Raw genomic sequence first — 14,415 nt, forward strand, 5'->3', positions numbered from 1 at the left:
GGAGCTCTGCAGAACATGATACAGGCAAATGAACGACGGCCCCTCGGGCACACAAGTGTGGGGAAGCGGTCCAACAAGCTTTGTCTTTTTCTTCATACTTGTCTTTCTTTGGGAATACACAAAGTCTCAGATGCCCCACTTTATCTTTTGCTGTGTTGCATAAATTTTAAGCAAGAATGTCTTTTTAAATCAATGGTATGTGATACATAGTGGAGATTCAATAAACTGCGTTTTTTGGCACTTTAATGATGGTTTCATTTTTTATCTCAGGAGGTTACTTAGTTAATTTGAGCAAATTAATTCTCTGGTTTTAAACTGAAAATCTGATGTGTGTATAAAAGACTGTGCAAAAGTCTTGAGAGGTGACTCGAGTTTTACTTCATTGTAGCTGAAAAGTCTTCTGCTTCTCTCTCGCAGGGCTGGATGAATGAGATCCACAGCTATGACCCGGAGACGTACCACGCCACCCTGACCCACTCCGTTTACGTCCGTCTAGAGGGCTCCGTCCTGCGTCTGTCCAAGCCCAACCGGAACATCTCCCGCCGTGCCACACACAATGAGCCTAAACCTGACGTCACTTACATCAGCCAGAAGATCTACGACCTGACTGACAGTAAGGTGCGGTGGCTTAAACAAACCTTTTGGTCATGGAAAGAGATTTTTGCTAACACCACTCAAAGACGAGGGGGAAATTAATGTGTTAAGTGTGTGTGCGTCTCCTCAGTGTATTACTGTGCCTGATGATAAGCTTAACATTTAGTGACATCGAGCACACGTCCCGTCACATTTGCCTTTGCCCGACTGCATGCTCGCTAATAGGTCATGCTCAGTGACAATCACAGCTTGTGACTCGTAGACTGTGTGTAAACGTAGAGTGAATATCACAGGTCACTGACCTTATATACACAGTTGTGTATCTTGTGTACTAGCGCGCTGATTCAACAGTTTTGCATATCTCAAGGCACAGCTGACATTTCTCATGTCAGTGTATCACAGAGCAAAAGGTTTCATCATGTACCCTTAACCTACTCTTCTTCTCTGGTTTCCTAAAGTGCCCTTTCTCAGTTATTATTGTAGATACTTAGTGTGTAGTTTATTCAGACACTCGTACAGGAAAAGCATCCCTGAAGGTCCAATTTCTGGTCATGGTGTTATTGTTTTGAGTAATCTGAGATCCAATACCGCTCAATCCCATTACAACCACAGGGATGAATGAAGTGCTGCTGTATGTATTAGAGAATTGTTGGCCTATAGCAGAACAAAAACAAAACATGGACCTTTCCAGAAGAAGATCAATCAGAACAGAAGGGGTTTCCAAATTGAGCAGGTTCAATAGGAAATGGTGCCAGTGCAATCTGTGTAATAATAGCACTAAATACATGAAAAAAAAAGTAGGATAAATTAAATCAGAAAAGAAATACAGTGGCAGGTGGTGATCAGTGAACATGGATTGACACAGGTAGGGCATTGTTCCACGGGACATCATTTTGCTTGTCCACAGCAGAAACTGTTCTTATGGCGGAGATTCTGGTGCAATGTGCATCTTGCCGACATAAACAGAAAACTTTTTCTTACTTATGCCCCTTGTTTCCACTCATACCCTCAGGTATCAATCTGCCGCATAAAATGTACACTTTCCTTTCCTCGTTTCTTATAATCTCTGTGCCCAAACATAAAGAAATAAAGAAATCACTCGTGTTCATGAGATTGATTTAGTGAAGTCAGTCTTTATACCCCACAGATATACCTGATGCCTCAGAGCCTGGCTAGGAAGAGAGTTTGGAACAAGAAATACCCCATTTGCATTGAGCTGGCCAAGCAGGATGACTTCATGTCCAAGGCCCAGGGAGAGAGGCCTGAAGCTGGGGAAGAAAAATCGACTGTTCAGAGTGAGAAGGTGGAGAAAACGGACAAGGGTGAGAAGGCAGAAGGATCAGCGTCAGCAGAGGAACCCAAAAAACCAACCTTTGGAGGCGGGGATTTGACTATCTACCTTTTCGGGAGGACGGGTCGGGAAAAGGAAGAGTGGTTCCGTAGATTTCTTCTAGCATCCCGAATGAAATCAGAGGGAAGAGGTGGCAGTCTGCCTAGCATCTGCAAGAATGGTGAGCTTCACACTCTCCCAGATCAAGGTGCAAACACACACACACGTAAAGCATTTGTTATCCATGTTCGTTCTTTCTTTCTTTCTTTCTTTCTTTTACACACCTGTATTTGCACAGACACGCGCCATTCCTCGATGTCAGAATAGCCGTTCTATTAAGTAGGCAACTGCGCAGCAATCAGATCTGTGCATAAGCCCCAGCTTAGGGACTGCCAATCCCCTCAACTAAGTGAACCGATGAGTGTGGTGGGTCAGCAGGATTACAAGCACAGAGCATCAGCGTATTATAGCATCACTTTCCACAGTGGGATGTAAGCCTGTGCGGAGGAGGCCTTATACAAAGAGAAATGCCAAAATTGTGTGGGTCAGGAGATAAAGGTAGTAAAGGTAGGGCTGGATTACTGGAAAGCAGTGTACAGCATGCTAATTCAGAGTGCTGCAGTCTACTGTGAGAAAGGAATACAAAAATAGCTGACCGCTATCTAAGGCTAATTAAATTTTGAGCATTTATTATTATTGTATACAAATCTGGAATCACTAAAAATGTTCCGTGTTCTAGCATAATTGTGTCAAAACACCCCCTTCACATCCCACATTTCCTTCCTTCCATTTGTAGCCTTCTTACCCTCCCACAGTCGCAGTAGCAGCTTTCAATCTGTCGGAGGCCTGGAGGCTGACAGCAGGAGCAGCAGCCGGGGAAGCCTGGAGGAGCTGTCTCAGTCTCAGTCTCGTCACAGAGAGACCACCGCCGCTCTCTCCTGTGGCTCTACTGCAGGCTTGAAGCAGAGGATGCTGTTGGACTATAATGTCTACATGGCCAAATACGTGAGTCCCCAGGTGCCGCCTAGAAGCCCGACTGCCACTGACAGCGCTGGGAACAGCCCGGATAGCAGCCCCCAGACTACCAAAAAGGTAGGAGACAGATGGATGCATGTCAGGCTGAATAGAAAAAGATTGTCATCCAAAGTGGGCATCTATCAAAAGCCCCCCCTGGGGTCTGCACGTCTAAACCACAATATCAACTAAATCAGTCTGTTGTCACCTGAAGTTACCCCAGAGAGCTCCGAACCACTGGCAACTCAGTGAATCTTACTGAAGGGTTGCTGGGAGCAAACTCAATATATCAAGCTCAAGCTTGATGCAGAAAATGATTATAGATATTCAAAACTGCCATTCATACATGTATGTGTGTCCTTTAGCTGCGTAGGAGTTCAGAGGAGACTGCGGAGCCTGAGGCCTGGGTAAATGCATTTCTGGGAAGGATATTCTGGGACTTCCTGGGAGAGAAATATTGGGCCAATGTAGTCTCCAAAAAGATCCAAATGAAGCTCAGTAAGATCAGGGTGAGTAGTAGCAGTAGTAGTAGTAGCTATAGTTAGTAATATCCAAATGCAAGAAGATTTCTTCAAGAGATAGAGATTTGTCTTTGCGTTGGCTGTATTTGTATCTTTTTCCGTACATGTTGTCTTTTAGCTGCCATATGTTATGAATGAGCTGACTCTGACAGAGCTAGACATGGGCTTCTCCATTCCTAAGATCCTCCGTGCCTCCAAACCTTCAGTGGACCACCAAGGTAGGAAGAAAATTACATTAGGTGTGTTATTTTTTTTACATTTTTGTGGGTGCTTTCAAGATTTCTTATTTTTATCTTACTCGAGCCACTTATTAATTCTGTCTTTTCCCCAACCTGTCTTCTTCACCTTTCATACCATATCTCCATCTTATTCCTCTTCTCGCTAGATTAATCCATAACCCCCTACCCTCCAACACTCTGTCCTTCTCTCCTCTGGAGTCTAGCCTTTCTGCATGTTTGCGCTATTAAGCCACAGTAATTAAACCTCATGTCTTGGCTCCCCCTCATCCATTACTGAAACACTGACTCACCCAGTCTGCTTTAAGCCTGAGCAAAGGGACTAGTTTGACACAGAAACAGAGCAGAGATGTGTATTAATTCCAGCTGGTTTAAGGCAAAAAAAGAGATTGTCAAAAGCTTCAGTCATTTGGGGTGTTTTTTTTTTTTGTTTGTTTTTTTAATTTGTCATTTCTTAAAATATGATGATTATACACTTGCTAGCCATTTTGTTAGGTATCGTTCAACTGGTCGAATGCCTCATTAGCCAATGACATGGCAGCAACTTAGTACATTTAAGCATGTAGACATGGTCAAGATGACCTGCTGAAGCCAAGGCTATAATTGACATGAGCTCACCGAAATTGGACAACAGAAGAAAAATGTTGAATGCTGAAGACTTCACTGGATTCAAATGGCCTCCACAGTCACCAGAGCTCAAGATCTCTGGAGCACCTTTGAAACCAAAATCTGTGAGGAATGTTTCCAGCACCTTTTCGAATCTGTCTCATGAAGAATTAAGACCCTTCTGAAGGCAAAAGGGGGTCCAACTAGTAAGGTGTACCTCATAAAGTGTCCAGTGAATGTAAATGTCATAAGGAGCCGCCGTGTTAAAATTTTTGTTTATCAATTCCAGATTAAGAACATTCAGTTTTTCTTGATCTTAGGTCTAAAGATTCTTGTTGTTCAGTTGTTGGAGCTGCATTTGCAGGGTGTCTGCAGAGCTCACAAATGTGTTCTGTCTGAACCTATACATCCTCAGATATATACTAACAAAGCATCATTAGCTGATGATGAAATGTGCGCTTTCATCCCTGCATGAACTGAACACGCTTGTGATTTCTTCTCTTGTGTGATGATGGTAAAATTGAAGGAAAGGCAGCTTCTCAATGCCTTATTTATGGGGAGACATGGCTTGATTGACAATGTTTACACTGTGCTTCGATAACCGCACAATACACACAAACTGATGTTTGTCAGTTGTGCAAAGATGTGAAAATGAGCTAGAGGCTTATAAGAAACAAGTGGGTATAACATTCTTGACGTTAGTGTATGCACAGAACCATTTTAACCATCTTAGCATGCAGACATTTCATAATTAGCTCAGAGGAGAGTCGGGCTGAAGCGTCACTTTTGCAGTTGCTTGGTCATGCACATGCTGCACAAATGGAAATTATTAATGTGGAGGCAAATTCACCACACTATATGTATGACAATGAGAGCGATTTAAAGGAATATCTAATGCACGATTGCTGTGATATGTTTCCCGGTTCTACATCTGTCTGTGGTAGAGATGTGTTGGCTCCTTCAAATTTAATGAGAAAATCCAGACGGTCTCTTCCTGCTGTTTGTCTCGTGCTAGACAATGAGACACTGTCTTCCATGATGTGTCTTGCTGCTGTCATGTAGCTTCTCTCTGGCACTGCTGTCACACAGACTGTACGACTCAATGAGCATTTACAGGGAGAGGGAAAGTGAAGAGAAGGGAGGGGGGCAGACAGAGGGGATAATAAACGTCAGTTACCGGCTGCAGACGTTCGCTGTGCAAACAGCAGGGGGATCGTAATCTGAATAATTCTCCTGCCGCCCGCTGAGGAGTGGGACGTGTAAACAGGAAGTAGCTTAATAAAGAACTGCTTCCTGATAGGTGACCTTTTTTTTTTTAGGTAGATGAGCACTACAGTTAACCTTGCAACAATTAAACACAAATCATTAGGTTGTTATTGATTTTCCTTATGCTATTGACGAGGATGTCAGCAGGCATGGGTTTGGTATAAAAAACATCATAAGTCTTTATGTTTTCTTTCTCAGGTTTGTGGTTTGATCTGGAGGTCTCCTACACGGGCTCTTTCCTCATGACGCTGGAGACCAAGATGAACTTGGCCCGTTTGGGAAAGGAGGGCGAGGGCCTTGGAGAACATGGGAAAGATTGGTGAGGCTTTAAAAGTGCATTTCTTCTTTTATGCAGAATAATGAAGCTGAGTGAAGCTCGGTCTGATTTTATTTTGTTTTTAAGAAGGCTTCCAGATTTTAGAGTCGTCCTCCACAGCTTGTCCTGATTCCTCCGTGTTTGTTTTTCTTCTTATTGTCTCATTCTCAGTGACAGTGCCAAAATAAAATGTGTGAAGGATTCGATTTTCTGCTAAAGAAAACCAGCTCTGAGTCGGATGGTAATCGGGTGCATTTGCATTTTTAGAGCCATATTAGTTGTCACATGCGTTTTTCACAGTTCCTCCCCTTTTGTCATGTTGCCTCTTCCCTCCTTCTCTTTATATACTAATCCTTCCTGTGGATGCTTACCACTATGGATTTGTCCAGTAAACTGGCGAGTTTGGGAATTGGATGCCTACAGTCGCTGTCCCTGAAACAATACATTTTGTTACCCATTTGGGTTATTGGATCTTTTTTTGAGTGAGATCGGTGGAGAAGTAGTTCCTGGGATACATTTAATGGGAATTAATAGTGATTGATAAGGGCTCTTTCCAAAGCCACTGGGGCCTGACTTTGCAACATGAGTGCTTGTTTATGTGTGCGTGACAGGTCAAGGCCACGGACATACTGTCTGGCAGACAGTGACGAGGAATCGTCTAGTGCCGGTTCATCGGACGAGGAGGATCCTCCAGAACTCCTCAGTGACAAACCTGTTCTGCCTGGAGCAGAGGGGTGAGCAAATGTCTCTTTCTAACAACATTAGTGCACCTCCGAATTGAAAATGAGCAGAATAACATTCGTACTGAGGTTCTGAAACAGAACATTTTTCCTTTTTCTATCCAACCAGCCACCCACTCAGACATACATATTTGAAAGCTCGCTGATGATTTAATGTAGCACCCGGTCACTTGCACACATAGCCCCTCGATAGTGGGTGCTGAGTAGCAAGAGATGCCGTTATGAATTAATTATGAACCTGACTCACTCCTTGTCTCCCCTCCTCCTCTGTTTCCATCATCGACTCGCGTAGTTATGTGGGAGGCCACAGACCCAGCAAGATCATGCGCTTTGTGGACAAGATAGCCAAGTCGAAGTACTTCCAGAAAGCCACAGAGACGGAGTTCATCAAGAAGAAGATGGAGGAAGTATCCAACACGCCCTTGTTGCTCACCGTAGAGGTGCAAGAGTGCCGCGGGACTCTGGCTGTCAACATCCCACCTCCCCCCACAGACAGGATATGGTATGTTTAGGAGGATGTGGAAAATTGCAGGATGGAGTTGGTATGTCACAATCTATATGAATGGTTTGAGATTATAGCACTGCACCCTCTGCTGGGCAAAAAAAAACAACACAAGCAAGTGATGAGAGAATAAAAATGTTTAATCACATCTAAGAAATGAGGGCACAAAGGTGTGTTTTCCATTAAAGATGTGGAACATTAAAGCCTTAAATACACACTGATTTATGTTTGGCTTAATTAATACGAACTTCTTTATTTGCGCCACTAAATAGGTGCTAAGAAAAATATAATTAAAACAACATATAGAAAAATCTGTTTCTGTTGCATGCTATATAAGTTTTGCATGTTTTCCTCCATGTTTTTGCCTTTTTCCTCCTTAAATACTGCTAATATGTATTTTGTTTGGTTTTTTTAATTGAAATGAAGCAGTCATTTAAGGAAAAACCCATCAATCGACATCTGTTTCATGAAGCTGGTCTGAAAATTCAACACGATTATCACAAACTTCTCTTTTTGGCTGTCAGGTATGGTTTTCGGAGTCCGCCTCACCTGGAGCTCAAAGCACGGCCCAAACTCGGTGAAAGGGAGGTGACGCTGGTGCATGTAACAGAGTGGATTGAGAAGAAACTGGATCAGGAGTTCCAGGTATACACTGGGAGAAATAAGCACCGGTGAAATCTAATCTTAAGTCATAATAAAGTCTACTTATTGTCCATTTGCAAGTTCAATTGTTAAAAACGAGGAATTGCATGGTTTTAAATTTACACTCGCTGGTCACTTCATTTACTATACCCGCTGAACTGTTCATTATTGCAGATATCTAATCAGCCAATCACATGGCAAAACGGAAATACATTAAGACATGTAGGCATGGTTAAGACAACTTGATGAAGTTCAAACTGAGCATCAGAATGGGGAAGGAAGGTGACGTAAGTGACTTTGAATGTGGTATAGTAGTTGATGCCAAACGGGCTGGTCTGAATATTTCAGAAACTGCTGATCTACTGGGATTTCCCCACACAGCCGTCTCTATGGTTTACAGAGAATGGTCAGAAAAGAAAGAAAAATATTCAGTGAGCAGCAGTTGTGTGGATGAAAATGCCTTGCCAATGTAAAAGGTCAGAAGAGAATGGCTAGACTGTTTTAAGGGCAAGAGTACCTCAAATAAGCACTCATTGCACCCAAGATATGCAGAAAGGCATCTCTACATACAGATGGACTACAGCAGCAGAAGACCACCCTGGGTGCCAGTGTGGTCAGATAAGAACAGCAAACTGAGGCTACAATTTGAAAGATTTGACAACAGAAGATTGGAAAAATGTTACCTGGTCTGACGATTCTTGATATCTGTTGCAATGATCATTAGAATCAGAATTTGACATGGATCTGTCTTGTGTTGTATTAATGATTCAGGTTTGTGGACTTTGGGCTAGTTCTGGTTCTAGTTGTTGACCACATCCACCCCTTTGTTACCACAGTGGACCCATCTTCTGACGGCTGTTTCCACCATGTTAACGCACCATGCCACAAAGCTCAAATCATCTTAAAACTGTGTTCTTGAACACACAGTGACCATGTTCAAATGGCCTCCAGAGTCACCAGATCTCAGTTTAATAGGGAACCTTTTGGAATTGTTGGAATGGGAGATTCTCATCATTGATGTGCAGCCGATAAATCTGAAGCAACTGTGTGATGCTGTGATGTCAATATGGACCAAAGTCTCTGAGGAATGTTTCCAGCACCTTATTGATTCTGTGCCATGAATTAAGTTAGCTCTGAAGGTAAAAACCGGGTCCAACTCAGTACTAGCACGGTGTAATGAAGTGGCTGGTGAGTGTTCAGTTTGAATTTGACACTCTGTTTGGAACTGAAGAATGGATTTTATGTATTTAGCACATCTGAATACACCTTAAACCAGTGGTGTCCAAACCCAGGCCTCGAGGCTCGGTTTCCTGCAGGTTTTAGATGTGTCCTTGATCCATCACAGCTGATTTGAATGGATAAATGACCTCCTCAGCATGTCTTGAGGTTCTCCAGAGGCCTGGTAATGAACTAATCATTTGATTCAAGTGTGTAGACCCAGGGTGAGATCTAAAACTTGCAGGACACCGGCCCTCGAGGCCTGGAGTTGGCCTTAAACCAATGTTCTTTATGTAAAATACCTTTGGCCTATTTAGAATTACCACCCATGTGTGCATAGGAGGAACATGTAGATCCAAACAGAAAGTTTTAACCAGTAGGTTTAAATCCAATATGTCGTTAATACATTGTGCTATTTTCAATTGAATATAGTTAAAAATAACCTCCAAATCACTGAAATCTGTTTTTACGTTTAACACAGCACCCTAACATTTTTTTGTAAACATGGGTGCATTTAGTGCATGATGTCATATCCTGTGGTATTTATCAACTGATGTTTGAAAGTCTACCATTGGCATGGCCGAGAAGCTCAAAGTTTACTCACCAAGGACAAAGAGCACCTCTGCAAACTACCGCAGCAAATTGTCCCTGTCAGGTTTACCACACATCAACATTTATCTCTGCCTCCTCCTCAGGGGCTGTAATTACGTTTTGGCCCCCTCCACAATGCTTCTAGTAAAATATAGCGCTGCGGTGCACACTGTTGTCATTTGTGAGCAAGTGTTTACATCTGGCTTTCAACAAACGCTGGACTCAGGCTTTATTGGGTTTCAGACATAACAATACAGGGTTGCTTTGTTGCTTTCTTGTTAAAAGAGATAGTTTGAAACTTTATTTTTGTTTTCATTTTGTATGTTTTTGATGACAAAACTAGAATTTATAGGTTCTGTTCCTCTAATAGTCTCTCACAGTGGTTTTCGAGTAAACATGCTTCACTGTCCTCCACCATATTTATTGCTAATCCTTGTTTTTTTTGTTTTTTTTCATCATTTCACAGAAAATATTTGTGATGCCAAACATGGATGATGTGTGGCTACCCATAATGCACTCTGCCATGGATACGCGTTCAAATGCCAACTTGTTTACTGTGACAAATGATGCCTTGAAGGATCCAGAACCCGAATCTGATGTCTCTGACATGTGAAGGCACGCTGCTCGAGGTGTTCAATGACAAGCTTTTTATCGCCATGTCCCCGCCCCGTCTCAGAGATCACAGCTCCAGCAGTGGGCTCGGTCGGCTCCCTGGTATTTTTACCAGTACTCCAGTCCTGCTGTCGCTCCGCTCCATGAAGGCTGTGCTTCAAAACGATCTGAAATCTACTCATATCTGGCTACTAAAAGCAAACAGAAGAGAACAGTGACTCACAGACTGCCGATCATTCACACAGTTTTAGTGTGACATCAAATATTATGATTCACTCTGATGAAATTACTTTTTTGAGGGACATGGTTAGTGTGTGTGTGTGTGTGTGTGTGTGTGTGTGTGTGTGTGTGTGTGTGTGTGTGTGTGTGTGTGTGTGTGTGTCATGGTGGATTGACAAATAGCCATCCGATCCAACCAGAGGAACCATAATACCTGTGATGTACAGCTGCCCCAAACGTGATAGTTGTACAGTGTAAACCTTTTATGTGACGTTTCTAATTGACTGGTTTATTGTTACTATAACTCTTTGAGAACTCCTGAGGCCACTAAACGAAGATTGTGTATATCTGAGCGAGCAAACACCTGACAGAATATTCCTTTAAATTCGCAGGCGATTTCGCCGAAAACCCCAGCATCTGTGATTACATGTTTCACAGGGATGTCGAGACACATTTATCAACCACTCACACTGCTGCCTGTGCCGGCTGCCTGGCACCTATATGCAAACCAATCAACGGCTCTGCGTCTATAAGACACCGGGCCTGTTTAGAATAAAGGACTGTCATTATGCTTTTTACCTGTGTCATAGGACTTACAGAGGAGTCGTGTGAATTGAAGTACATCTGCAAACGCAGCAGCAAAACATTGCCTAGGTCTATTGAATGTATACATAGGAATGCAGCTCTTTAGCTGTGCAATGGAATAGCTCATTCACTGAAAACGTGCTTCTAAGCAACATGTTTCAAGCGCTCTTTTCGTGTTATGTTCAGAGTCGACAAAAAGTAATAATTTTCTATTTTTTATTGCCAAAGCAATCTTTCAGTGTGGTTTAAAGAAAGAAACCAGAGGGTTGTGTATGAGGTAAACAGAAATTCAGAAGACGGAGAAAAATAATCTGCAGGGAGTGATTTTAATGAGCAGGAGACTGAAACACTTTTAGTTTAAATGGAAACACATAAACTCAGAAATGTGTAGTTTAAAGAGCGGGGACATCCACTCTTGCTGTTTTATTTTAAATCAATAACATACTGGATATTAGCCATATTATTTAATGCTCTCAGCAGACATCCAGCTAATGAATGCTCCGTTTCTGTTGAATTATTTATTGATTTCCTTTTTTTAAATGCTGTCTACTGTTGTACACATTAAAGAAAAACATGACATACACTAGAACTACAGGATCTTTGTAATCTGCCAAGACGCCCTGCTTTACAGGTGACTTTTACTTTATATGTCCAGACATGTGTGTTGGCAAGTGTATGAGGCAGAAAGTGCCTTTAAAGTAAATTAAACATTCCTCCATAGTGAGCCGCCGTGTTTCTTGCATCAGTTGAGAATAGGAAAAGGGGAAAAAAAAACGTCTTTGTGCCATTACTGTGTCTGTTAAGACATGCCCATTTTGGTTTTTCACATCTCGGTGTTGTTTATTTGCACAAGTGATGACAATATCAAACATTGCTGTTGTGTTCAGTGATGTCGCAGAATGTTACGTTTCTGATCATTGTGGATCAATAAAATCTTTTTGCTCGGAAAGAATACGTATGGATTTGATGTTCTGACAGAAGAGATGAGGAATGAGAAGCCGGAGCCAGATTCTCATCAGAAGACATGCATTTATATGCTGTTTCGCTTCATAAGGTACGCCTGTTCAATCACAAGGTGCCAACTCAGTGAGTTGAGGCGTATCAAGATGAGATATACCAGAATGGAGAAGAAAGGTGTTTTAACTGACTTGGCATGGTTGCTGATGCCAGATGGGCTGGTATCTACTGGGATTTTCCTGCACAATCATCTATTAAGGTAACAGGGAATGTTCCAAAGGAGAAACTATTCAGTGAAAAACGCTTTACTGATGCGAGAGGAGGGCGGGAAGAATGCTTTGAGCTGATTGGAAGGCAACAGTACTCAAATAACCACTTGTTATGACTAAAGTATGCAGAAGAGCACCCTCTAATTACACGCCAAACAAACCTTGAAGCAGATGGGCTACTGCAGCAGAAGACCACACAGGGTGCCACTCATGTTAGCTAAGCACAATCCACAGGCTACAACCCACAAAATTAGACAATGCAAGGCTGGACTGGTCTCTGTGTTCCCACTCGTGACCTGGAAACTGATAGAAGTCTGATCTGCTAGGAGTTGTCTCAACTCCCGAAACAAATCTGTGGGTAGAGACGTTGCACAGGTGTCATTCGTGGAAGTGTTTATACACGTGAAGTAGTGGTGGCACATCACTGGATGATCTGAAGCCTGCTGAGAGTTGGACTTTAAGATATTCAACAAATGAACTTTATCATTTCCAATTATAAATAAATAAATATAGTGGCTATAACAGCCACTTATGAGATGATGCCGCTGTCCCATGTCATAAGTGGCATCGTATTTTTGTTAACCAGTTTTTCCTAGCCCCATCTGCTCTCATCTGGGGGAAGAGGAATCAAGGACGTGCAGTATGAAAGACAACACTTCACAATCTAAAAATAGTGTGTGGATGTACATTCGCTTGACAAAAATATTCAGTATTTAACCGGCTGCATTTTTTCTTTTTAAACATCTGACTTGTGGTGTCAAATTAAGTGTTAATGCTAACAGATGTGCTGACACCACAGACGGATGTTAAACTCCGTCACGTGGGCAGCTTCCGCACTTTGAGAACACTATACCTGAACTTCATCTCGAGTCTGTGTCTTGCTTTAAAAGAGAGACTTGGTGAAATAAAAGCCAAGAAACCCCAGTTATGACAAGACATGACTTGATCTTGCACTGCTCTCCACCTTTGAGTGGCCACGGAAGAGGCCAGCCAGGTTCAGAGGAGTGCCCAGAAATAAGTTCAAATAACTAAAACAACGCTGTTGGTTTGTGGAAACATGCTTTATTCTTTTTAAAGAGTCAAGATTCAAAGTGTTTATTGTCATGCGTCACAAGAGAAAAGGCATTTCTCTGTGCAATGAAATTCTTTCTTTCTTTGCTGTCCACCCGCAGATGTCGATTAATATATACACACAATAAAAATAGAACATAAATACAAATAAAATAAAAACAAAGATGGAAACCCCCCCCAAAAAAAAAACATGTTTATCTGAGACACTGCAACTTCAAGCCTGGGTCCACTTCTTGAGCATCACAGGCTGGTCCCTGAAGAAGAAAACAAATAAGCTCAGTTGTTAACAAGCTGTTTATAAAGATCTTTGAGGGGGGTAGATCAATAATGTCTTCAAATTTATCAGAAGACTTATCAGTTACAATCATTTTGGATTACACTCAAATTACTTACTGTGTCATTATCCTGAACATCCATTCACACTGAAGGCCCCTGTGCAGAAAATGATTTTAAAAAAAAAGAAAAAAAAAAAAGCTTAAGTGCATGTGATTGATTGATTACAAATCCTGACCTGTGTTAGTGACTCAACTCAGATTTCAATTCTGACTTCATTTTCAGATCAGAAGTCTAACGCACGAAAACTCATCATCCATGAACCAAAGGGAAAACACATTTTCTGTACTTCATATTTCTGACTTCACACCTCGTTGCTGGCCGTCCTCCACGAGACTGTATGACACCACCCTGTCCACGTGGTGAAGTGCAGAAAACACCCACTAGAGCAATCACCATCCTATTTCACAAAGAGACCAAAATACCTGGTTACAGATGAGAACTCAAGCGGGTTGTATTTTTATTTAGTTTTTTTTAATAAGTTCTTACCTTCGTTTTCTTTGCTCATGCGGCCTAGTCAAGTCCCGCTGCTCAAACGCGCAGTCATTGCTTTCAGTGCTCTAACTTTACACCTCCCCATCATATATGCACTGGCAGTCAGCTGCAATAATAATAACTACAACATATACATGAATAAAATTTCATAGCCAAATTAAACACGACCATGCCGCAGTTCGCTTGCCCAACGCTGAAAAGCATGCTTCCCACACTCTTCGCAGACCACTGTAGAAAATGTCCCCCGGATCTATTTTATACCACATCCGGTGTCCGTATCGCTTTTCTCATTGGCTCA

The 14,415-nt window shown here is 42.1% G+C and overlaps 1 protein-coding gene and 1 long non-coding RNA gene across 9 annotated transcripts in view; one reads left to right on the forward strand and one right to left on the reverse strand.

Annotated features, from left to right (window-relative positions):
• tex2 (testis expressed 2) overlaps nt 1–11,757 on the forward strand; it is a 30,645-nt gene extending 18,888 nt beyond the window's left edge. For all 8 annotated transcript variants that reach the window (XM_040051209.1, XM_040051192.1, XM_040051175.1 and 5 more), the window contains 10 exons: nt 418–618; nt 1,742–2,105; nt 2,721–3,016; nt 3,304–3,447; nt 3,578–3,677; nt 5,766–5,886; nt 6,495–6,617; nt 6,916–7,125; nt 7,650–7,770; nt 10,043–11,757. In XM_040051209.1, the coding sequence (XP_039907143.1) occupies nt 418–618; nt 1,742–2,105; nt 2,721–3,016; nt 3,304–3,447; nt 3,578–3,677; nt 5,766–5,886; nt 6,495–6,617; nt 6,916–7,125; nt 7,650–7,770; nt 10,043–10,189 (1,827 nt within the window). In that variant the 3' untranslated portion in view covers nt 10,190–11,757. The remainder of the gene's footprint in view (nt 1–417; nt 619–1,741; nt 2,106–2,720; nt 3,017–3,303; nt 3,448–3,577; nt 3,678–5,765; nt 5,887–6,494; nt 6,618–6,915; nt 7,126–7,649; nt 7,771–10,042) is intronic.
• Nucleotides 11,758–13,386: 1,629 nt separating this feature from the next.
• Nucleotides 13,387–14,362, reverse strand: LOC120746037. Its single transcript, XR_005698768.1, has 4 exons — nt 14,112–14,362; nt 13,933–14,022; nt 13,683–13,721; nt 13,387–13,543 (listed from the first exon to the last, which is right to left on the reverse strand). It is a non-coding gene; the product is annotated as an uncharacterized LOC120746037 (long non-coding RNA).
• Nucleotides 14,363–14,415: the final 53 nt, after the last annotated feature.

Source organism: Simochromis diagramma, unplaced genomic scaffold, assembly GCF_900408965.1.
Source record: "Simochromis diagramma unplaced genomic scaffold, fSimDia1.1 OVJJ01000321.1, whole genome shotgun sequence".
NCBI classification, from domain to species: domain Eukaryota; kingdom Metazoa; phylum Chordata; class Actinopteri; order Cichliformes; family Cichlidae; genus Simochromis; species Simochromis diagramma.